Source organism: Carcharodon carcharias, chromosome 32 (genome assembly GCF_017639515.1).
Source record: "Carcharodon carcharias isolate sCarCar2 chromosome 32, sCarCar2.pri, whole genome shotgun sequence".
Classification (NCBI taxonomy): domain Eukaryota; kingdom Metazoa; phylum Chordata; class Chondrichthyes; order Lamniformes; family Lamnidae; genus Carcharodon; species Carcharodon carcharias.
In genome coordinates, this window is record NC_054498.1 from 10,895,597 (window position 1) to 10,917,103 (window position 21,507).

Genomic DNA, 21,507 nt, shown 5'->3' on the forward strand with positions numbered 1-21,507 from the left:
TTATGACAGGTTCAGATAAGGCAAACAAAGAAAAGCTGTCCCCTTTAGCTAATGGAACAAGGATGAAGGGGGTATGGGGGGGGGGGGTGGTGGTGGGGGCAAAGATTTGGGCAAGAGATGCAGAGTTGATTGAGAGAAAGAATTGTTTTTACACAGCGAGTGTTAATGACCTGGAACTCGCTGCCCAAGCGGGTGATGGAAGCAGAGACGATGAATGATTTCGAAAGGGAAATTGGATGGGCACTTGAGGGAAATAAACTTGCAGGGCTACAGGCACAGAGCAGAGGAATAGGATTGATTGGATTGCTCTACAGAGAGCCAGCATAGGGTTGATGGGCCAAAGGATCTTCTTCAGTGCCATAAGGACTCTGCAAGTTGTTCTGAATTGGTTAGTTAGCTGTGTGGAGTTTGGAATGAGAATAGGATTGGGATTGACTGCCATGATTGAATATTCCCATCCACTAGGCTCATGGAGACAAGTCCCTTGGTTAAAATGTCAAAGGATGGCAGCCTTCTGGGGAAGTGTGTCTCAGTATTGAAATAAGTTTGGAAAAAGGAAGCTTAAAGGACATGCTTGGGTGTTGTGAGATATTGAAGCCCCCTCCATTTAGGTTCTCTAGTCAGGACAAAGCAACCCACTTGATTGGCACCCTAGCCACTCCCTCTACCACCGACGCACAATGACAGCAGTGTGTACCATCTACAAGATGCACTGCAGGAACTCACCAAAAATCCTTAGACATCTTTCAAACCCATGACCACTACCACCCAGAAGGACAAGGACAGCAGACACATGGGAACACCGCCACCTGGAAGTTCCCCTCCAAACCACAAACCATCCTGACTTGGAAATATATCGCCGTTCCTTCATTGTCGCTGGGTCAAAATCCTGGAACTCCCTCCCTAACAGTACTGTGGGTGTACCTACACCACATGGAACTGCAGCGGTTTAAGAAGGCAGCTCACCACCACCTTCTCAAGGGGCAATTAGGGATGGGCGACAAATGCTGGTCCAGCCAGCGATGCCCACGTCCCATAAATGAATTTTTAAAAATGCTGTTAGTACCGCGAGCACTTCCTGCCTGTCAGCAGACATGTCTACTGTTGTGTGATCAGGAAGTTACTTCTTATACCGCTGCACAGAGTCACTGTTACAGTTGATAAGCCAAACAAACTTTGGGAGGAACATACTTCTGACCTGCCACTTGCAATGAAAAGGTCTTGTCGAGTTTGTTCCAGGGGTGGAAACGGCTAATTTGTAGGCACAGCTTTTTGCAGCAGCATATTGATTCTATAGTTTGGACTGCTGGTATCTGCACTGGAGAGAGACTGCACACAAGACTAGCAGATGGAGCCAGGGGAGTTGCAAGCAAAGGCCAATCAATCAGCCATGCAGCGGCAGGACACAGCGATTGCATGTTGAGTGAAATCGCTTGCATCGATCAGGGCACTGCGTGCTCTGTGAGCTGCAAACTCACAGGCCATGGGACAGTGAACAGTTCATTACTGTCAACGGTGGTTCCCTCTGTGAGGCTGAGGAGCCACTGGTTGACATGAAAAGAATAAGCAGAACTTCGCTGAACCTTGAGAGGTTTATTTGGTCTGTTGGCTTTGTTGAAGGTGCCTTTTCCAGTTGCACAATTTGAGGAAGAGGTCAATTAACAATGTCACAGTAAGCCAGTCCCCGATAGCGAGCTAACTGGCCCTTCTGCATCCCCGGGCAACTCTTGCCTTGGCCTCTGTTTTACACGCAGAGTTGTGGAAAAGTAGAGACTTTTCCCAACCCTGTTAAATTTAAGTTAGTAGGCTGGGATCATGGGGTCTGATTTTAACCCATTCAGAATCATCCCAGTTGCATGGTGCTAAAAATTGGGAGGTAAAGTAGTTATAGGCTATTCAGCCCATCTAGACTGTGTCAGTGCTAGATTTTCCAGATGTCTACCTTCAATGCCTCCGTCCCACTTCCACTAAGGTTATAGAGATTAGCGCACCGAAGGAAGACAAATTATTTTGTTTACTCATAATGTGCCCCACGTCCGCACCAAGGGATTGCCCGTTTGGTGAGCGGGTTGTCTGATGACATTTAGCAGTGGGCTGATAGACTTTGTAGCGATCTGTGGAGTGTAAGAGCTCACATCAGAGAAAGTCGTCACTGCTTTGCCCTCCAATTTCCATTTCTGAAGACTAATTCAAACTGGTGTTCTGGCCTTTGACACATTGTGTGAGTGGTCAGCCTTCCTCAATAAGCATGGATGACAGGAAAATGACATGAGAGCAGCCCACACCTGTTCTCATTTGCCACTCGGACTTTGACATTGAACTTTCCAAGGGGAATGGGAATTCCCTGAGTGAGAGTAAGAAACCCGCTAAATTTTTCTTCTCCCCTCCCTATTTTGCAACGGTCCTGAGGCTAATATTCCCAACTCCAGAGACCCGAGCACAAAATTCAGGCTGACACTTCGGTGCAGTACTAAGGGAGTGCGGCACTGTTGGAGGTGCCGCATTTTAGTTGAGATGTTAAACTGACCTGCACTCAAAATGTAATCAGGGCAGAAATCCCTTGCAACTTCTGATACCCTCCCATTGAGTGTCTTGTCTTAAAGTGTCCAACAGACACTCGCTGACCCGTAGATGCTCTTGCAGGGCAAGGCAGTACTTTATCAGCAATGGCAGCTGAATCAGAATGCTGATCTGCACTTAATGCAAATCAGGATTTCACATTGTGACCTTATGGTGTGAAAATCAGTGCTTCCAGATTACCCAGGGAGAGCTTTTTTTTAAATTTTATTTTCTGATCTTGTGCTTTCCTCTCTCTAGGAACTGGAAGAAGCCAGCTTGAACAAACCAGGAGAAATTAAGGTAACTGCCTGATGTTGTTTTAAAAAGTTCCGACATTTCAAAAGGCCTTTACTTGTGGGTGCAGCCTACATCATATGTCTATAGTTGTGTCTCGAGTTTTGCTGAGAAAAGAGACATGTCAAAGCTTTTTGTCTTGTGCTCATCGGGACACTTTGCAAGAATATCACTATAAGAGGAAAACAACAATTCACACTGTATGGATGGGCAAGTGGACTCTGATTGGTAGAGGCGTAGCCATGGAGTTCATTACTTGCATTCTCCTTAGCAATGGTATAAATTGTTGTTTGCTCCTTATATTGGTATTCTTGTGAAGTGTCCTGATGAGTGCAAGGTGAAAAGCTTCAACATGTCTTTTTTTTTTTAAGCAATACTCTAGTCCTGTACGACCAAGGGACTAGTCGTATCTTACTGTAATCCGAAAGCCAAACGCATCCACAAAACCACACTTTTTTTTTTTGAACCTCATCGACCTTTGGCACAGGAAACCCCTCACCCAAGCCAACGCGGCCCGAGTCAACACAGACCTCGCCGACCAGACCCAACCTTTAGCACGGGAAGCCTAGTTGTTTAAAAGCAAAATACTGCGGATGCTGGAAATCTGAAACAAAACCAAAAATAGCTGGAAAAACTCAGCAGGTCTGACAGCATCTGCGGAGAGGAACACAGTTAACGTTTCGAGTCCGTATGACTCTTCATCAGAACTAAGTCGTCGTTTGTCTGTCCTACGAGCAGAATGGCAGACGGTGCCATGGGTGGGAGCTTATTACAGGTGCCCTGTATTTATTATTCTGTGATACAGAAGTTACTGCAGGCACAAGTGACTTGAATCCAATCAACTTGCAGCAACAGAACATCAATCCAGCTGATGTTTCCATTTAACCCTCAGTCCTCAATTGGATTGACTGCCATTCAATACACTGTTCATTTTGGTAGCTGCATTTCTGTCTGTGAGATAGTCAAGATTCAGCATGATTTGTTTGAAGGGCCAAATGGCCTACTCCTGCTCTTATGTTGCTCATTTCTCTCCTGCTCTAAGATGTTTGCGCAAGTTTCCAAAGCCTACAAGCAAGCTCGTGCAATATTGGTTGAAGCAGAAGCAAAGTTGGGAACCAAATTAAACTTATTTTCAAAGGAATAAGGAACAAATAGATTTAACATAGAGCAACAACTGTCCAAGATATTTGAATCCTAAAATACCAGAATGTGTTGCAAAACGAACCCAACAATCTTGAATACTCTCATAGCAGTCTTGTGTGCATGCCGAGGCTAGCTATAGTCTAAAGTAAATAAAATGGGTAGAAATTTAAGATGTATCACACCTACTTCTATGTCATTTTTCCCCCATATCCCCATTTCCCTTCATGTCATTAGTATCTAGGAGTGTATTGACTCTTACCTTCTGTCTTTAAAACGCTCAATGATTGAACTTCCACAGTCCTCTGGGGTAGAGAATTCCAAAGATTCGCTGCCCCCTCAGTGAAGAAATTCTTCCTCATCTCAGTCCTAAATGGCTTGCCCCTTATTCTGAGACTGTGTCCCCTGGTCTTGGACTCACCAGCTGGGGGAAACATCCTACCCACATCTACCTTATAAGAAGTTTGGATGTTTCAATGAGATCACCAGATTGTTCATGACACACTTTACTTTCATCAAGAAAGATTTCCTTTAGTTCTTTACCAGTCACCTTCTAATAGTTGCATGGTTTACTTTTTGTTTCAAAATAATTGTGTTTTAGTACAGACTGTTGATTTTCCTGTTATTGCCTATTCTCAGCTGTACTGCCAGCACGGTTGGGGAGTTGGGGGGGGGTAAAGGCTGACACAGACTAGATGGGCTAAATGGCATGTCTTGGTGTTAAAATTCCTAGAGTCTAGTTCAAACTTGAAACATGTAACATTATGTGACTTGATTGTGCGCTCGAGGGAATAACTTTCAGGTGAGTTGTGATATAACCGTGTGCGTGAATTTCCTTTGGCTACTGTTAGAAGCAAGGCATTAAGCCGGACAAGGTTACCATTAAATTAGTAGACCAAGGAATTTCACAGGAACTCATAGAATGGTATAGCACAGAAGGAGGCCATTCGGCCCATCGATCTTGTACTGGCTCTTTGAAAGAACTATCCAATTATTACTGCCATTCGCTGACTCATTCCTCAAGGCCATGCCTTGACCAATCAGGGTCAAGCTGCCTGGTTTAAATTTTAAACAATGCATGGCAATTAACTGTCAGTCACCAACACTGGTGCATTCCCTATGGCAGTACCTCTACCAATCAGAGTCCACTTGCCAACCAATCTCTTGTCATACAATATAAATTGTTGTTTTCCCCTTACATTGATATTCTTGCAAATTGTCCTGATGAGTGCAAGACGAAAAGCTTCAACATGTCTCCTTCTTTCAGCAACATTCAAGTTCTGTCCGACCATCTGCCTATCCAAGTATTCCCACTGCCATCCCCTGCTCTTTCCCCATAGCCCTGCCAATCTTTGCCCCACTCAATTATCCCACGTAATTTGAAATGTTGATGCTGCACAAATCTGTGGGCAAACCTCCTGAAGCCTGGGGTATTCCAGTGGCCGAGTGGTCACAGCGAGTTGTTCTGACCTGGAAGGCGCTGCCTGAAAGGGTGGCGGAAGCAGTTCAATAATAACTTTCAGAAGGGAATCGGATAAATGATTGCAAAGAAAACCTTTGCAGTGCTGTTGGGGGGAGGAACACGGGAAGTGGATAGCTCTTTCAAAGAGTCGTCATGGGCACAATGGGCTGAATGGCCTCCTTTTGGTTCTATGTTCTGATCCGTAATTCTGCTCTTGCTGTTTCAACTCATGGGTTGTGTTTTCAGGCTTCCCTGGAAGAAGTGGACAGCGAGCTCTTCCTGGTGCGGGAGGAGTTACAGAAGGTTTGGGACATGCTGCACGTTCGGAATAGCGAGCTGGAGGAACAGCACCAGGAGCTGGAGTCAGCCAGGGGCCAGGTCAGAACGTATAACTTGCAGTGAGGAAGCAGATTTCAGCTAACTCCCAAGCATGGAGGGTAAAAGGACAGTCATAGGAACAGGAAGAGGCCATTCAGCCCCTTGAGCTTTTTTTTTCCCCCACTCCTTTCTTGGGATGAGGGCACCGCTGGCAAGGCCAGCCCATCCCTAACTGCCATTTCAGAGGTTGGCTAAAAGCCAACCACATTGGTGTGGATCTGGATTCACATGTAGGCCAGACCAGATAAGGATGGCAGATTTCCTTCTCTAAAGAGACATCAATGAACCAGGTAGGTTTTTCATCACAGTTGATGGTCACCATTACTGATCCATCCAGTTTTATTAATTCAGTTCATATTTCCCCAGCTTCTATGGTATTTGAACCTATGACCCCAGTAACATAACCACGATGCTACCAAGCCCTGTTTTACTACTCAATGGCTGATATGCATCTTAACTCCATTTATGGCCTTGGTTCAATAACCCTTAATACCCTCATCCAACAAGAGTCTATTAATCTCAGCTTTGGAATTTTCAATCAACACCCCAGCCTCAACATCCTGGGGGTTGCCATTGACTAGAAATTGAACTGGGCTAGCCATATAAATACAGTGGCTACAAGAGCAGGTCAGAGGCTGGGAACCCTGTTGTAACTCACCTCCTAACCCCCCAAAGCCTGTCCACCATCTACAAGGCACAAGTCAGGAGCATGATGGAATACTCTCCACTTGCCTGGATGAGTGCAGCTCCTACAACATTCAAGGAGCTTGACACCAGTCAGGGCAAAGCAGCCTGCTTGATTGGCACCCCATCCACAAACATTCACTCCCTCCACCACCGTTGCACAGTAGCAGCAGTGTGTACCATCTATAAGGTGCACTGCAGGAACTCACCAAGGCTCCTTAGACAGAACCTTCCAAACCCACCACCACTACCATCTAGAAGGACAAGGGTAGCAGACACATGGGAAGACCACCACCTGGAAGTTCCCCTGCAAGTCACTCACCATCCTGACTTGGAAATATATCGCCGTTCCTTCACTGTCGCTGGGTCAAAATCCTGGAACTCCCTCCCTAACAACACTGTGGGTGGACATACACCACATGGACTGCAGCGGTTCAAGAAGGCAGCTCACCACCATCTTCTCAAGGGGCAATTGGGGATGGGCAATGAACACTGGCCTAGTCAGTGAAGCCCACATCCCATGAATGACTAAAAAAAACAGCTTGTTGGGGGTGGGGTAAGCAGTGGGAGTAGAGTTTTCCACTCCCTTTTGTGTGGAGAAATACTTCCTGGCATCACCCCTGAAGCCTGACTTTAACTTGAAGGTTGTGCCCCTTGTTTTGGACTCACCTACCAGAGCAAAAGGTTTCTCTCTCCATCTCTCTCTGTCGAATCCTTTAATCATCTTAAACACCTCAAGTACATCACCTTTAATTTTCTCTACCCAAGGGACTAGCAGCCGAGTTTATGCATCCTGTCCTCTTAATTTAACCCTTTTAGTCTTTATTATACTAGCGAATCTGTACAGCAGCCCCTCAAAGAGCAACATATCCTACCTGAAGGCGCAATGCACGGAACTGAAAGCAGGTTCTTCAAATGGGATCTGACCTGAACATTATAAAACTGTAAAATAACTTCCACCCACTTTGTATTCCAGCTGTCGTAAGGGACAGACCGTGCAAACATACAAATTAGGAGCAGGAGCAGGCCATTCGGCCCTTTGAGCCTGCTCCGCCATTTAATAAGACCATGACTGATCTGTCTGTAACTTCCTATCTATCCCCGATAACCTTTCACCCCCTTGTTTATCAAGAATCTATCCGCCTTGAAAACATTCAAAGACTCTGCTCCCACTGCCTTTTGAGGAAGAGTTCCAAGACTCTCGATCCTCTGAGAGAAAAAAGAAGCCCCCCCCATCTATTTTTAAGCAGTGAGCCCTAGATTTTCCCACAAGCGGAAACATCCTTTCCACATCCACCCTGTCATGGCCCCTCGGGGTCTTATATGTTTCAATCGAATCACCTCTCACTCTTCTAAACTCCAGCGGATACAAGCCTAGCCTGTCCAGCCTTTCCTCATTAGACAACCCACCCATTCTCTGAACTGCTCCTCATGCATTTACATCCTTCCTTAAATAAGGAGACCAAATCTGTACTGGGGAAGTAATACAATGTGCACTTTAATGCCCATTGAATGTACCCAGTGACACTGGTGATCATTAAGACCAGCCTGGCACTTCTGCCACTCCAGATACAGCAAGGGGACTGAGGAGCTGTGTCTGCATCATTCACTCAGCCCTAGCCTGTTGGATGAACCTGAACATATTGCGATGGTCAGTTGAGGCATTAACATACTTTACCAACTTGCCCCCAGCTAGTATATGAAATCTTTGCTGCTAATTTGTAATAATGGAGAACAACCACCCCCAGGATTAAATAGCACAGTTATATTAAAATGGAATGGCTCAACCTGGTCTACTCTTTTAATGTTGCCTTTGATGAATAGGAGTCCGACATTAGCAGTATCTAAAGGGACACGAAGCATATTATTAGTAGGTCATGTTACATATTGGCCGTTATTTACTCTCCTTTGGTTAAGGGCGTTGTCTTGAGTTCAGTGTAAAATGAGACTCAGTTGTTGGTGTAGGAACCAGAGTACTGATGAGCTTATTTACATCCATTATATCAGCTTTCTCCTGATGCGAGCTGTTGTTTGATCAGGTTATATTACATGCTATACAGCTGCTTTAGCTCAATTGCTCACAGCTGTAGAGACAGGGTACACACCTGACTCCTTTGTTTGTTGGGTTGCTTTTCAACCGGTCACCGGACGCAGCTCCTTAGTTCCCTTGTTGTATCCGGAGTTGCAGGAGTTCCGGGCTGGTCTTAATGATCACCACTACCACTGAATACTTTCAAAGTGCACGTTGTATTATTTCCCCAGTATATCAGTTTGGGCTTCACTGTCAAAATGGACAGAACCACACCTTCAACAACGACTTTCATTTATATAGCACCTTTAACATAATGAAAGTATCCTAAGGCGATTCACAAGAGCGATTATGGAACAAAATTTGACACCGAGCCACATAAGGAGATAATGGGTGTCCAAAAGCTTAGTCAGAGAGGCAGGTTTTAAGGAGCGTATTAAAGGAGAAGAGAGAGGTAGAGAGGCAAAAAGGTTTAGGGAAGAAATTCCAGGACGTGGGGCTCAAGCAGCTGAATGCATGGCTGCCCATGGCTTAGACTGGGAGAGGTGCAGAAGACCAAGGTTGAAGGTTTTGCGGCGGGCTTGTGAGGTTGGAGGAGTTTACAGAAATAAGGAAGGGTGAGGCCATTTTCCTCCGTGTTAATGCTGCCACCGAGCACTGGGCTCACTGTGGTTCCTGTGATACCTCCTGTGGTTCTGCATGAATATGTGAGTTTGTCACTGAATTCCCTATTCAATCCTTCACCCTGAAGGCATGGTTTAGGTGAATGTGGGTACAGATTGGAGCTCTATCTTCCCATGGCACAGAAATGTATAATTCCAAACCCCTCGCTCTAACCGCCCCCATCCCACCCCATCATCACCATCCTGTCCCACCATGAGTCGTTACCCCTAGAAAGGGGACAAACAACCAAGGAAAATACAAACGCCTCAAGATGACCTGAATGTACCCGGTGGTATTTTCCCCCTCTTTCTTACACTGGCTGGTTGCTGAGGTTTGGTGGGGAGGTGGTGGCATAGGTGTATTGTCACTGACTAGTATTCCAGAGACACAGGGTAATGCACTGGGGACCCAGGTTCAAATCCTGCCAGGGCAGATGATGAAATTGGAATTCAATAAAAATCTGGAATTAGAAGCCTAACGATGACTGTGAAACCGTTGTTGATTATCGTAAAAGCCCACAGTCCCCGCAGCATTTGAAATGTGCTGTCCTTTGCCAAAGCCAGTCCCAGCCATCGATGTTGGCAGCCTACTCAACTGTGGGAGGCATGGCAACCGGGCCCAATCCTTTTGCCAACCAAAGCCATGGTGCATTTTCTAGCGGGGATTACTAAATGGCAGCCTTGCCTCCAATTGTAACCGCTGAAAAGGTTCAGGGAGGGGGCTAAAGCATAAAGAGATAGGGGATAATGGAAGTGACACTGCCACTGGCTGAGGAGGCTGGATCATGTTGTGATCACGTGGATGCCTTGGGACTGGAGATATATGTAAAGGATTGCCTTCAGGGGAAGTGGACAAGGGGATGAGTGCTGGGTTAGTCAACCAGGTTTTCTACTGGCTGCCTGGTTACTGCATGTAACTTATTCTACTTGATTATTAAAGTGGCTGATACTTGGCGGGGAAGTGGGAAGAGGTGAGTTGCTCCTGTAGAGAGACAGCACAGGGACAATGAATGGCCTCCTTCTGTGCTGTGCCCGCTCTAATAATCCCTTTAAATCCGTGTACAGGAATAAGAGCCTGGGCTGTTCTCTCTTCCCTCTAGTTAGCTGAGGGGAATGCCCCTCTGTTGCCACCGATACCAATTGTAACACCCCCTCAGTAGCAAGTCTGGCTCAGAACATAAGGTCATAAGAAATGGGAGCAGGAGTAGGCCAATCGGTCCCTTGAGATTGCCCCGCCATTCAATAAGATCATGGTGGCTCTGATAGTGGCCTTAACTCCACTTTCCTGCCTGCTCCTCCTAACCCTGGACTCCCTTGTCAACCGAAAATCTGTCTAACTCGGCCTTGAATATATTCAATGGCCCAGCCTCCACTCGGGAAGAGAATTCCACAGACTAACGACCCTCTGAGAGAAGAAATTCTGCCTCACCTCCGTCTTAAATGGAAGACCCCTTACTTTGAAACTGCTCTAGATTCCCTCGTGAGGGGAACCATTTGCTCAGCATCTACCCTGTCAAGCCCCCCTCAGAATCTTATATCTTTCAATAAGATCACTTCTCCTTCTTCTAAACTCTAATGCCAAACCTGGAATCAAATTTTGGGCTTTCTGTTTTTTTTATTGCTTTTTAGAACACCATGCGGTGCATTTAGCTAATGACTAATCTGGTTTACTTTGGTGAATCTACATGATGTCTTGAAGACTTTTTTGCTCATGTTGTTGCCTGATTAAATTAACGTACAAGGAAAAAGAAGAGTAGAAAAACCCTGTGTTTCCCTTTGTTTTCTCTCATGTCTGTCGGTCCTCTGTGTTAGGTTGATTATTGGCTGGCGAAGAGGTCATTGATGACTGCCGGGAATGGCCCCAAGTATACAGTGAGATAATGTTACAATGATTCTCTTTGACTCTCTCTCTCTCTCTCTCTCTTTAACAGACTCCTTGATACAGGCACAATTCCAAGAGCAGCCATTGTGGTGCCATTATTATACGTGCCATGTGTATGCTGCATGAAATCACGACTAACAAAACCTGGGCTTCACTTGCTTATTTTCTTGCCCAGAACCTCTGGCTTTCCTCCCTCTTTTTGTTTTTCAATTTCTCATGATTTCCTTAAGAAATAGGAGCAGGAGTAGACCATTCAGCCCCTCGAGCCTGTTCTGCCATTCAATAAGATCATGGCTGAGCTGTTTGGGTTTCGAATTCCACATTCCCATCGACCCCCCGATAGCCTTAGGTTCTTGTCAGGCAAGGGAATCGATCTACCCTCACCTTTAAAAGTATTCAGTGACCCCGCCTCCTGAGACTGTGTTCCAAAGTCGCTCAACCCTCAGAGGAAAAAATTTCTCCTCATCTCTGTCCTAATTCTAAAACAGTGCCAGTTCCATCGAGATTCCCCATCACCAAGGGCCATGAGTAAATAATTTATTTCCAAAATATCTCGAGGACTGTTAAAAGGTGATGCATTAATATTACCAGTTCTGTTTTTGTGAATACACCCTGAAACGTTTGGAACTTTAAGAAAGTAAGTGTCAGGTGTTGGCCACTTAATTTAATGGCCCGTAACTTCTGAGTTCCAGGGCATTGTAACTGCGGGGGTTGGTGGAGGGGTTCCTAAAGATGTGCTAGGGAATCATCCCCCTCCCCCTGGAAGTTCCCAGGTAAGGATTGCAATTGCCTGGTTCAAACTTCCGTTGGGCAATTGCCCTCCAATAGAAACCATCTGAAAACACGATTTAAATTGCAAACTTCCGACTGTCTTACCAGGATAGTTACCCAGGAAAAGTTAAGAGAGTTAAAACCACTTCTAACTCCTTGATAACTATCATACTGACCAGCCCCTGACCCACATGGGACTCCATCCACCTGACCCCCCGACTCCCTGGACCACCCTCACCCCCACCCTACCCACTTACCTTACACCCTCACCTTCTCTAGACGCGGGACCTTTAAATCTACCTTCTTTATGGCAGCTGGTGCTTGCAAAAGGTGGCGGGACTTCCTTACCTCCAACTCTGCTGCCCTCGATCGAAGGCCTGGTGAACCCGCCGCACTGGGCAGTTCTCGCCCTGCCTGAGTCGGAAGGTCGGGCGAGAAAGGAGCGGCTGGATTTCAGGGAGTGGAGCGGAGCGGCAGTCCAACACTGCCACTCCACAGAGGCTCAGGGCCAATATCTCCTGTCTTCTGTTCTGTTGAAGAGTCACTCGGACTCGAAACGTTAACTGTGCTCCTCTCCGCAGATGTTACCAGACCTGCTGAGTTTTTCCAGGTATTTTTGTTTTCGATTTCCAGCATCCGCAGTTTTTTTGCTTTTATCTCCTGTCTGATTGGGCATTATTGAGAAAAAATTTGAGTTGTTATACTCCTTAAGGTGACATCCCCATTCCCTTTCTTTTAATTTTTTGGTCTGAGTTTTTTAAGGACTAAAGCTGAATGTAATGCAAAAGAAAAATTATGTTTGAAAATTTTTTTATTCCATTTTACACATTAATTTATACACTTCCAACCCCACCACTCTCTTGTTCACTCTGTCTCTCTAATCTTTTGCTCTCATTTCTATTGGCTCTTTCCCTCTATCTCATTCTCTTTCTCTCTCATTCTTTCTTTTCTTTCACTCATTCTCTCCTTTTTCTCACCCTTTCCTCACTTTCCTTTCCCTCGCTCGGTCCCTCCGTTCATTACCTCCTTTCCCTCTGTTCATTCCCTGGCTTGTTCCATCCTTTCCCTCCTCCTCCCCCCCCCGTCCCTCGCTCCTTCCGCCCCACGTCCCTCGCTCCTTACCCCCCCAAACACCCCCGTCCCTCGCTCCTCCACACCCCCCCCCCCACCCCCCCCCCCCCCACCCCGTCCCTCGCTCCTTTCCCCCTGTCCCTCTTTCCTCTCTGGATAATACGGGCCATGTGCTGTACAATTAATTCCGTTATCTGTCCTTATTCAATGTGACCTGTCCAGCAGCCGTTCCTTTAATGTGCAAAGCGCTGTGTGTAGTGTGGTGGCAATTCATTCATTTCTAAGGGATTAAATCTATAACGCATAGCTTTATCATCGTGATAAAAACAAAAAACTGCGGATGCTGGAAATCCAGAACGAAAACAGAATTACCTGGAAAAACACAGCAGGTCTGGCAGCATCGGCGGAGAAGAAAAAAGTTGACGTTTCGAGTCCTCATGACCCTTTAACAGAAGGTCAACTCTTTTCTTCTCCGCCGATGCTGCCAGACCTGCTGAGCTTTTCCAGGTAATTCTGTTTTAGCTTTATCATCGTGCTTACCGTCTGCAGGTCTGTGAGGAGATTTGGTTTGGCCATTCAGATGCCATTCTGCAGAACTCCAGAGTCTGCATCAGATGATTTAATGAATCATTTCAGCGACTCGTGAATAAAAAGCCACTAATGTGTGTGATTGATCAGCATGGAAATGGGTAGCTTGTGCCAGTTTAGGCACTGGGGGATTAGTGATTACTGAAATGACTTTAGGAAGATCTGCAGGAACCAGCCATGAAGTAACCTCGTTCCCCTCCTTATTGATGTTAAAATCATAACTGCAGGCAAGTGACATCGTGCCTTTCTTAAACTCCTGGCTGTGACCTAAGTTGACTCAAACTATTTTAGTGTTTCTTGTGTTGAGTTAATCTCTTATAAAGTTAGGGCATCATAGCCATGAAAATAGAGGAATAAAGGGCAGCCTAATTGAAGCGTTTAAAATAATTAAAGGATTTGATAGGGTCGATAGAGAGAAACTATTTCCACTGGTGGGAGTGGGGTGAGTCCAGAACAAGGGGAACAACCTTAGAATTAGGGATAGGTCAGTGAGCCGTGATGTCAGGAAAGACCTCTTCACACAAAGGGTTGTGGAAGTTAGGAACAGTTGGCCCCATAAAGCTGCTGAGGGCAGGGGGGGGTCAATTGAAAATTTCAAAACTGAAGTTGATGAACTGTTGTTAGGTCAGGGTATTAAAGGTTACGGAACCAAGGTGGATGGATGCAGTCGAGATAGATCAGCCATGATCTAATTGAGCAGCAGAACAGGTTTGAATGGCCATTTCCTTTTTCTCTCTTAGCAGCAGCAGGTGGAGTTTAAAGAGCTCCATGGCATGAAAGTCCTGGCAAACTGGGAGACTGGTATCAAAAGGCATGGATTACAATTAGCGCAAAGAAAATCGATCATACATGGTTCATCATGAGTATCTCATGAACTTAGACAATGATTATCGGCAGATCACAATCAAACCTGGTCCCCTTCTCATTTGACACCCTCACACTTTCCTGTAAGATCAACCAGGGTGGCTGAATTAGCTGTTCACCTGCTTCAGCCCCACGCTTGCTTCTTAAAGTGAGCCACACTAACCCTACACTTGGGGAACTGGAGTCCAGAACCCCACAGGTCAGTATTTTATCCATCCCAGCTAGCAGGAGAGCCAAACAGAATTAATTTTGCCAAAGTCGTACACACACGTCAAGAGCAAAGGGTAATTAGATCCCAGCTTCAGGTCTATGTTGTTTTGTGTCTCTCACAGTAACTGCACGTTTTCTCTCCCACAGTACACCGAGTGCAGCTCGGAGAATCAAAGGCTGGAACTCTTGGTCTCTTCGTTAAAGCAGCAAATTTCGGAAAAGTAAGTTGAGTGAATCATAAACCGCCTCCCCACACCCCAGTTATTGTATGGAGAGTAGGTTGTGCTTAGCCCCTCAGTTTAAATCCACCTTTTTGAATCAGAGATGAATACAGGACATGGGGCAATAACATTCTTTGCTAACAGTCTACCTGAGGAATGGTTTCTCCTAATGTCACTGAGTGAATCACTATAATTCAATCAGAGGAGTCGATGCTGTTGGATTAGTATTAGCTGACTGACTCCTGTTTTCAAAGGAAGGAGACTTCCTTGTATTCTTTGGGACAGAGGAGGCTGAGGAGAGATCCAACTGAAGTGCATAAAATCATGGGGGATCTAAATAGATTGGGGGTGGCCTTGTGGCGCAGTGGTAGTGTCCCTACCTCTGGGCCAGAAGCTCGGTTCAAGTCCCATTTCAGGACTTGTTAGCCATGGAGGGTGCATTCACAACGTGGCCAGACAGGTTGATAATCAGCCTGTAAATCCTTCCAATACGCCTGATGGAAGGTGGTAAGAGTGTGGGAGTTCCCTGCTCAGCTATACTGCAGAAGGCAATGGCAAATCATTGCAGTACTTTGCCGTGGACCAATCCAATGGAGATCCATGGTCGTCAATGCCCTCTGACGGCATGGCACCTGAAGGAGATAGAATGGAAAAGAAGGCACAATTCCCCTTTATTAAGGGGTCCACAACCAGGGGGCATGGACTTAGGGTTAGAGGTGGGAGGTTTGGAGAGGTTTTGAGGGAATGTCCTTTCACCTAGAGGGTGGTGCAGGTCTTGACTCAATGCCAAAAGTGTGGTTGAGGCAGAAACCCTCATCACGTTTAAGAAGTACTTGGTTATGCACTTGAAGTGCCACAATCTACAAGGCTATGGACCAAGAGCTGGGAAGTGGGAATAGGCTGATGATTCTTTGTCAGCTGGCGTGGACACAATGGGCTGAATGGCCTCCTGCCTTGCTGTAAATTTCTCTGATTATTTTCCTATTCTTGATTTCCTTCGTTTCCTTAGACTGGGTAATGGAGTTTGGGATTGACATGGGTAAAATTCACTCGCTTTAGACAGCTGGTGAGCTCAAGGAGTTCTGATTCCTAACGGTTGTAAGTCTGAGTCCTGGGCCAGCCTGTCCCTGAAAATGGCTCTGCTGAGCATTGGGTTGCCATGGAGTCTCCAGAATTTGAAGATTAATCTCCTGGACACGGCTGCAAGCAAACATCAGGGAAAAAAATCATAGGGGCATTTTAAAAAGTGATTCTTTTTTCAATTTCTTAGAAAATTGCTCTTTGTTATAGAATATTGGAGATGGAGAGAGTGGCTGTTTTTCTGGGTGGTTGGAGCCATGGAGTCATGATGAAACCTCCAGAATGATGTCCAATTGCTGCGGGCGGTCTAGTCCCAACTGAGCTACCCAGCCTGAGTGGATAATCAAACTCTTTCCTGAGGAACAGGCAGGAAAGACAGCATCTATTATCCAGCTTAACTGGTATTGGCTAATTGCATAGCAGATTTGATGTGACATAGAGGTGAAACGTTCAGTAGTTCTGTGTTTGATTACAAGAGTCTGGTTACTGATCTGCGCTCAATGTGCTTGATTGGTAAAGCCTGGATGTTGACTCAGAGCAAAGTAGACAGACACCACAGAAGCTGGTAGAAGCTTGAGCTGGGATAAGCATGAGTGCAGACATTTTGTGATTGCAGAGATATTCTAAAGCACTAAATAAACCTGTTGCAACTTCGAAACTAGTGCCATCTCTACGTTGCCGTAAGATTCATAAAATACACAACAAATTCGAAAAAGACACCGCAAGAGGAACTTCCAGTCTTAATCATCTGAAGGGCAATGCATGAGATTGAGTAACCAGTAAGAGGCAATTATTGTGTAAACCGGCCTCTCTGCATATGCCAGAAAATGGCAAGTCTTCCTTCACATGAGTATGGTGCTCCAAATAATATAGGGATTCCTCATTGTGTAACCATGGTGACCAACACTCAGAGAAAAATGTAAGGGACTGGCGTGGAGGACTGTGTGAGTGGGCCGGGGTTACTGGTGAACCTGACAGTGCGGGTGGCTGTCTGATTTAGGTAGCCAGGAGCAACATTGGGAGAGATGTACTGAGCGTGTCTGAAATTTAAATGCCTGAACTATGTATCCCAGCAGCATACAACCTGGACACAGGACAATAACCTCAATAATGGGACGAACCCATAAAATTGGGGATGGCTGGTCCTACACATGGCACTAGGGATCCCCCAATTCATTTCCAGCAACTACATCATGAGCATATCTGAAGAGGCAACCTATGTGAACTTGCCCCGGTGATAATGCAGCACAACAATCATTGAGGAACATGGGTGACTGGCAAAGACCCATTGTAGTAGTTATGGTTTTGTTAAATATTGAACTGTACATTTACCAATAGTCCTGTGATGTAAGATCACATGATCTGTTTAAACCAGTGTATTAGCAGCTTGGAGTGTCAGTCAGTGTGGCGATAGAGATGGAGTTGAAAGCACACGTGTAGTTGCTGCTGGCTGAATTGTAAATAAACCTAATGTTTCCACTTAGAGTCGATCTGCAGACAACTTTCTATTACAAATAGGTGACAAGATCAAACTACAGCACCCATAGGCTTCGAGATCGAAAAGAGTAAGAAGAGTAAATTGAGAAGTAGGGGGTTAGGTAATATCATGCTTTGAGTATTAAAAGCCTTGCAGAATGTGATGGGAAGGTGGAGGACATTGGGTTGAAAGGGTCTGGGAATGAATCAACTCAAGTAGTTGAAGCTTATTCTCCAAACAGTGAGGAACATGGAGGGAGAACAGTGCCAGACCCTTACTGCTTGGGGAAGCATGCAACCACCTGGTACCATTCAAATGTCTTGAGTGTGAGCTGTGCTGGAGGCGCAGAACCTTAGCTTAGCAAGATGCTACCAATGAATGGTCTCACCTGTGTTGTCCATCTTGGATGATAAGTCAGGAAGGGTTATTCACTTCACAGCAGAGGTGGGAGAAAATTGGAGGGCACATTCAACACTGGAGTGTCTTCAGCCACCTCTTAAAGCCCATTTCTTCATTGTCACTGGGGTTAAAGTCCTGCAATTCTCTACCTAACAGCAGTGTGGGGACACCTTCACGTAGAATGCAGCAATTCAGGGGGAAGGAACAGTATCTTCTCAGGGACCACTAGGGTTGGGCAATAAATGCCAACAACACCTACATCTCCAAAATGAATATTCTAAAATTCTTGGCAGTAACCTCTTGGATAGAGAATGGTGACAGCAGATACACATCTAAAGAGGTGGTATATTGCTTCAGGCTGTTTTACTAACTATGTTTGAATCTCTTTTCTGTGTCTACAGAGAGCAAACATTGAGACAACTTGAAAGACGCAGAAAAACTGAGAAGACTGAACATGAAATTAAGATTTCGTCATTGGAGTTAAAGGTTTGCTGCTTAAAATTTACCTTCTCTCCCTCCTCGAGTTTCCATGTGTTGTGATTCATTCCCTCGCTCTGTCTTTGACAGTGCTGATGCACAATACGATTTAGTACCATGGGCTTCCGTAGCTCTCTGGAACCTCCCTGAACTGGCCAATTTCCATGAGCTCAAGATGTTTGTCCATGGTAAGGTGGGTGTCATATTCGAGGCTGTTTCCTGGTCTTGCACCACACGTGCTCAGAGTTGGGGACAGAGTTTATGATTCCAAGTAAAAGTATGGAGCCTTATAAAGAGGCACTTCAGTGGTGGATTCCCTCTGTTTTCTGCCTTCAAGAACTATCCGGGGAGCTGTGTAATCGAAACAGGGCTTGTTGACAGACTTTGGGTCTTTCGAGTTCCTCCAAACCTGAAATCTCTGCACTACTCCAATTCAGGCTTTGTGTGCATCCTTGATTTATAATCGCTCCACCATTGCTGGCTGTGCCTTCAGCTGCCTGGGCCCAAAGCTCTGGAATTCAATCCCTCTCTTCCTTCCCTCCTTTAAGATACTCCTTAAAACTTACCTCTATGGCTAAGTTTCTGGTCATCCAACCTCATATCTCCTTATGTGGCTCAGTGTTAAATTCTGTTAACATGCTCCTTGGCAGATCTTATACAGTTAAGGTTGCAGTATAAGTGTGAGTTGCTGAAAGTGATGATATGTGATCCTGAATGTGGTAGATCTGTCCTTGTTGATCTTTTGCAGTTGGCAGAAGCGGACGTTTTGGGAGAAATTCACCAACTAGTGAGCCCTAGTGAAGAGTCCGAGAAGCACCAGAGGTGGGGCTGTGAGTCATATCTGATAACCCCCTCCGCCAGACAGAGGGTCCAATGATATAGGAGACATGGCAGCCAATTTGCATTCAGCAAGATCTCTCAATGTCCAGACCCTTCACTGTTGTTGGTTGGGCAATAAATGTTGGCCAGGGCAGTTTGGAGAACTCTTCTTTAAAAATGCACCTTGGGATCTTTCACACCCGCCCCTGAGGTCAGGCGAGGCCTTGGTTTGATGTCTCATCTGAAAGACAGCATTTCTGACAGTGCAGTTCTCCCTCAGTACTGCCAACCTTGACGTTGTGCTCAAGGGAAAAACTGGGGGGGATTGTGTGGGGGCGGGCGGGCGTGCCTCTGATCGGCGCCCCCCCCCCCCCCGATTGGTGGTGTGCCGCCATTTTATGTGGGCGGGCCAATTAAGGCCTGCCCAGCGTGGCGTCTGCCAGGAAGTGCTATGCGCTCCCTGTGTGGGTGGGGAGGATTCCCTCAGCCGGGAGTGCACACTTTTGCGCATGAGCATGATAGAGCGCACAGATCTCCCTGAGGCTAAGTGCTGCCTCAGGGAGATCAGCTCCGATTTAAAACTTTTAATGAACGTGTTTAAAAATGTTGCCTGACACGTCCCCTCATGTGACACTGTCACATGAGTTGGTTCATGTCCATAAGTTTTATTGAAACCTTTCTTAAAAATTTAAATACCCTCATGAAACCTCACCCCGCCCGTGGATGAGGTTTGATGCTTTTTCTGAAGCCCGCCAGGGCTCCCAGCCTCCCCGCCAACCTTAAAGTTGGACGGGCAGGTCCGTTAATGACTTTAATTAGTTTTTCAATGGCCTCAATTGGCCGTTGACAGGTCGGCGGGCACACAGCTGATTCGGCTGCACCGCCTGCCGACCTGAAAATGGAAATAATGCGGGGTGACATCTACCTGGCATCATCCTGCGTCATTTTACGCGTTGGTGAGTGGGCCCCACCCCCCCGCTTGCTGACCGGAATATCCTGCCCAAAGTCTCTGGAGTGGGGCTTGAACCCATAATGTCCTAACCAATAGCTGAATAATGGTTAGTCACTCGCCCTAATTGGAAGTTTAAAGATTTGACTGTTCTTGGCTTGGTAAGACGAGAGTGTCTAACCATAACCTGTCATATTCTACATGTAGCAAGGCCACATTTACTGTTGACCTTCATTGCCTTGAGGAAGTGTTGTCTTACTAGGCCACTTCAAAGGGAATTTTATTGGCACTCTCAACTCTAAATTACAAGATTGCAGTTCAATCTAGGCTTCAGTGCGCTGTTCTGCAATATTGGAATTCCTCCTTTCAATCAGGCACCTCACCAAAGGCCCTATCCCCTTATTCAGTTGGATACAAAAGATCTCATGGCACAATTTGCAAAAGAGCAAGGGAGTTCTCCGCATTGCTCTGACCACCGTTTCTTCCTCGACCAACAGATTAATTGGTTTTGCAAAGTGGCTGCCTCTAAAACGGTGACAATAGTTCCAAAGTAACTAACTGGCTGCAAAGTGCTTTGCAATTCCCTCTGTGCGGTATAAATACAAGTTGTCTCTTTATGGAGTCAAGCGGATTGTGTGGACTAGATTGTGTGTCGGCTGGATTAGATAAGGGTGAGTAGTTCCCTTTTCCTGTAGTTGGGTTTTTTAATGACAAGAATTATGGTGATATTTGAACTCTAGGTTGCTAATCCAATATTCCCTTACTGATGGTACGGTATAAACATAAAATATATACACACCGTGGGGGTCTTGTGGCAGTGTTCCTGCCTCTGAGCCAGAAGTTCTGGGTTCGAGCCCCAGTCCAGCACTTGATGGCCAAGGAAGGTGCATTCGTAACATGGCCAAACAATGGCAGGCAGTAAGAGTGGGAGAGATTCCTGGTCAGCCATGTAATGGAAAGAATGTTGGAGCCTCTACCATCACTATCCATAGCTGCAGACTACAACATGCATGTAAAAATTCAGGTTTCCACAGCAACTCGGACTCTCTGAGTCATCTGTAACACACACAAATACCTATGCTAACAGACATTTCCTTTTAAATAAACAGATTCAAGTTTCAATTAAAATAATGGGGAGATGAACCTGATCCAAGCACGTTTGTCTGCTAACATCACTGGCATTAATTTCTATCCCATCAGAAACTATTAACTCTTCACTTCCTTCTATTGCAGTTATCCCCTTCAGAAATGTGCTCGTTGTGACTCCTTTCTGGAAGAAATGAGCACCAAGTTGCAAGGTACGTTTCACCTTTTATTGTGCGGGTTATACCCGGAATAGTGTTCTCTTATCTCCCTCCTCTTTAACTTCCTCCCCAGATCCAACCCACAAGACTGGCTAAATGTCCCCCTGTCAGGAAATAAGATGGTTCTAATGTTCTGTTATTATGGTTCCTGAGTCTATGCCACTTTGTTCATTTTTAAATCTGTCTC

At 45.8% G+C, this 21,507-nt stretch overlaps 1 protein-coding gene across 1 annotated transcript in view; it reads left to right on the plus strand.

The window, feature by feature from the left end:
- Positions 1-21,507, plus strand: part of LOC121271966 (flagellar attachment zone protein 1-like) — a 77,133-nt gene that overhangs the window by 34,428 nt on the left and 21,198 nt on the right. Inside the window, exons 12-17 of the mRNA XM_041178226.1 lie at positions 2,818-2,859; positions 5,702-5,833; positions 14,742-14,815; positions 18,173-18,257; positions 18,997-19,070; positions 21,250-21,314. Coding sequence (XP_041034160.1) covers positions 2,818-2,859; positions 5,702-5,833; positions 14,742-14,815; positions 18,173-18,257; positions 18,997-19,070; positions 21,250-21,314 — 472 coding nt within the window. The remainder of the gene's footprint in view (positions 1-2,817; positions 2,860-5,701; positions 5,834-14,741; positions 14,816-18,172; positions 18,258-18,996; positions 19,071-21,249; positions 21,315-21,507) is intronic.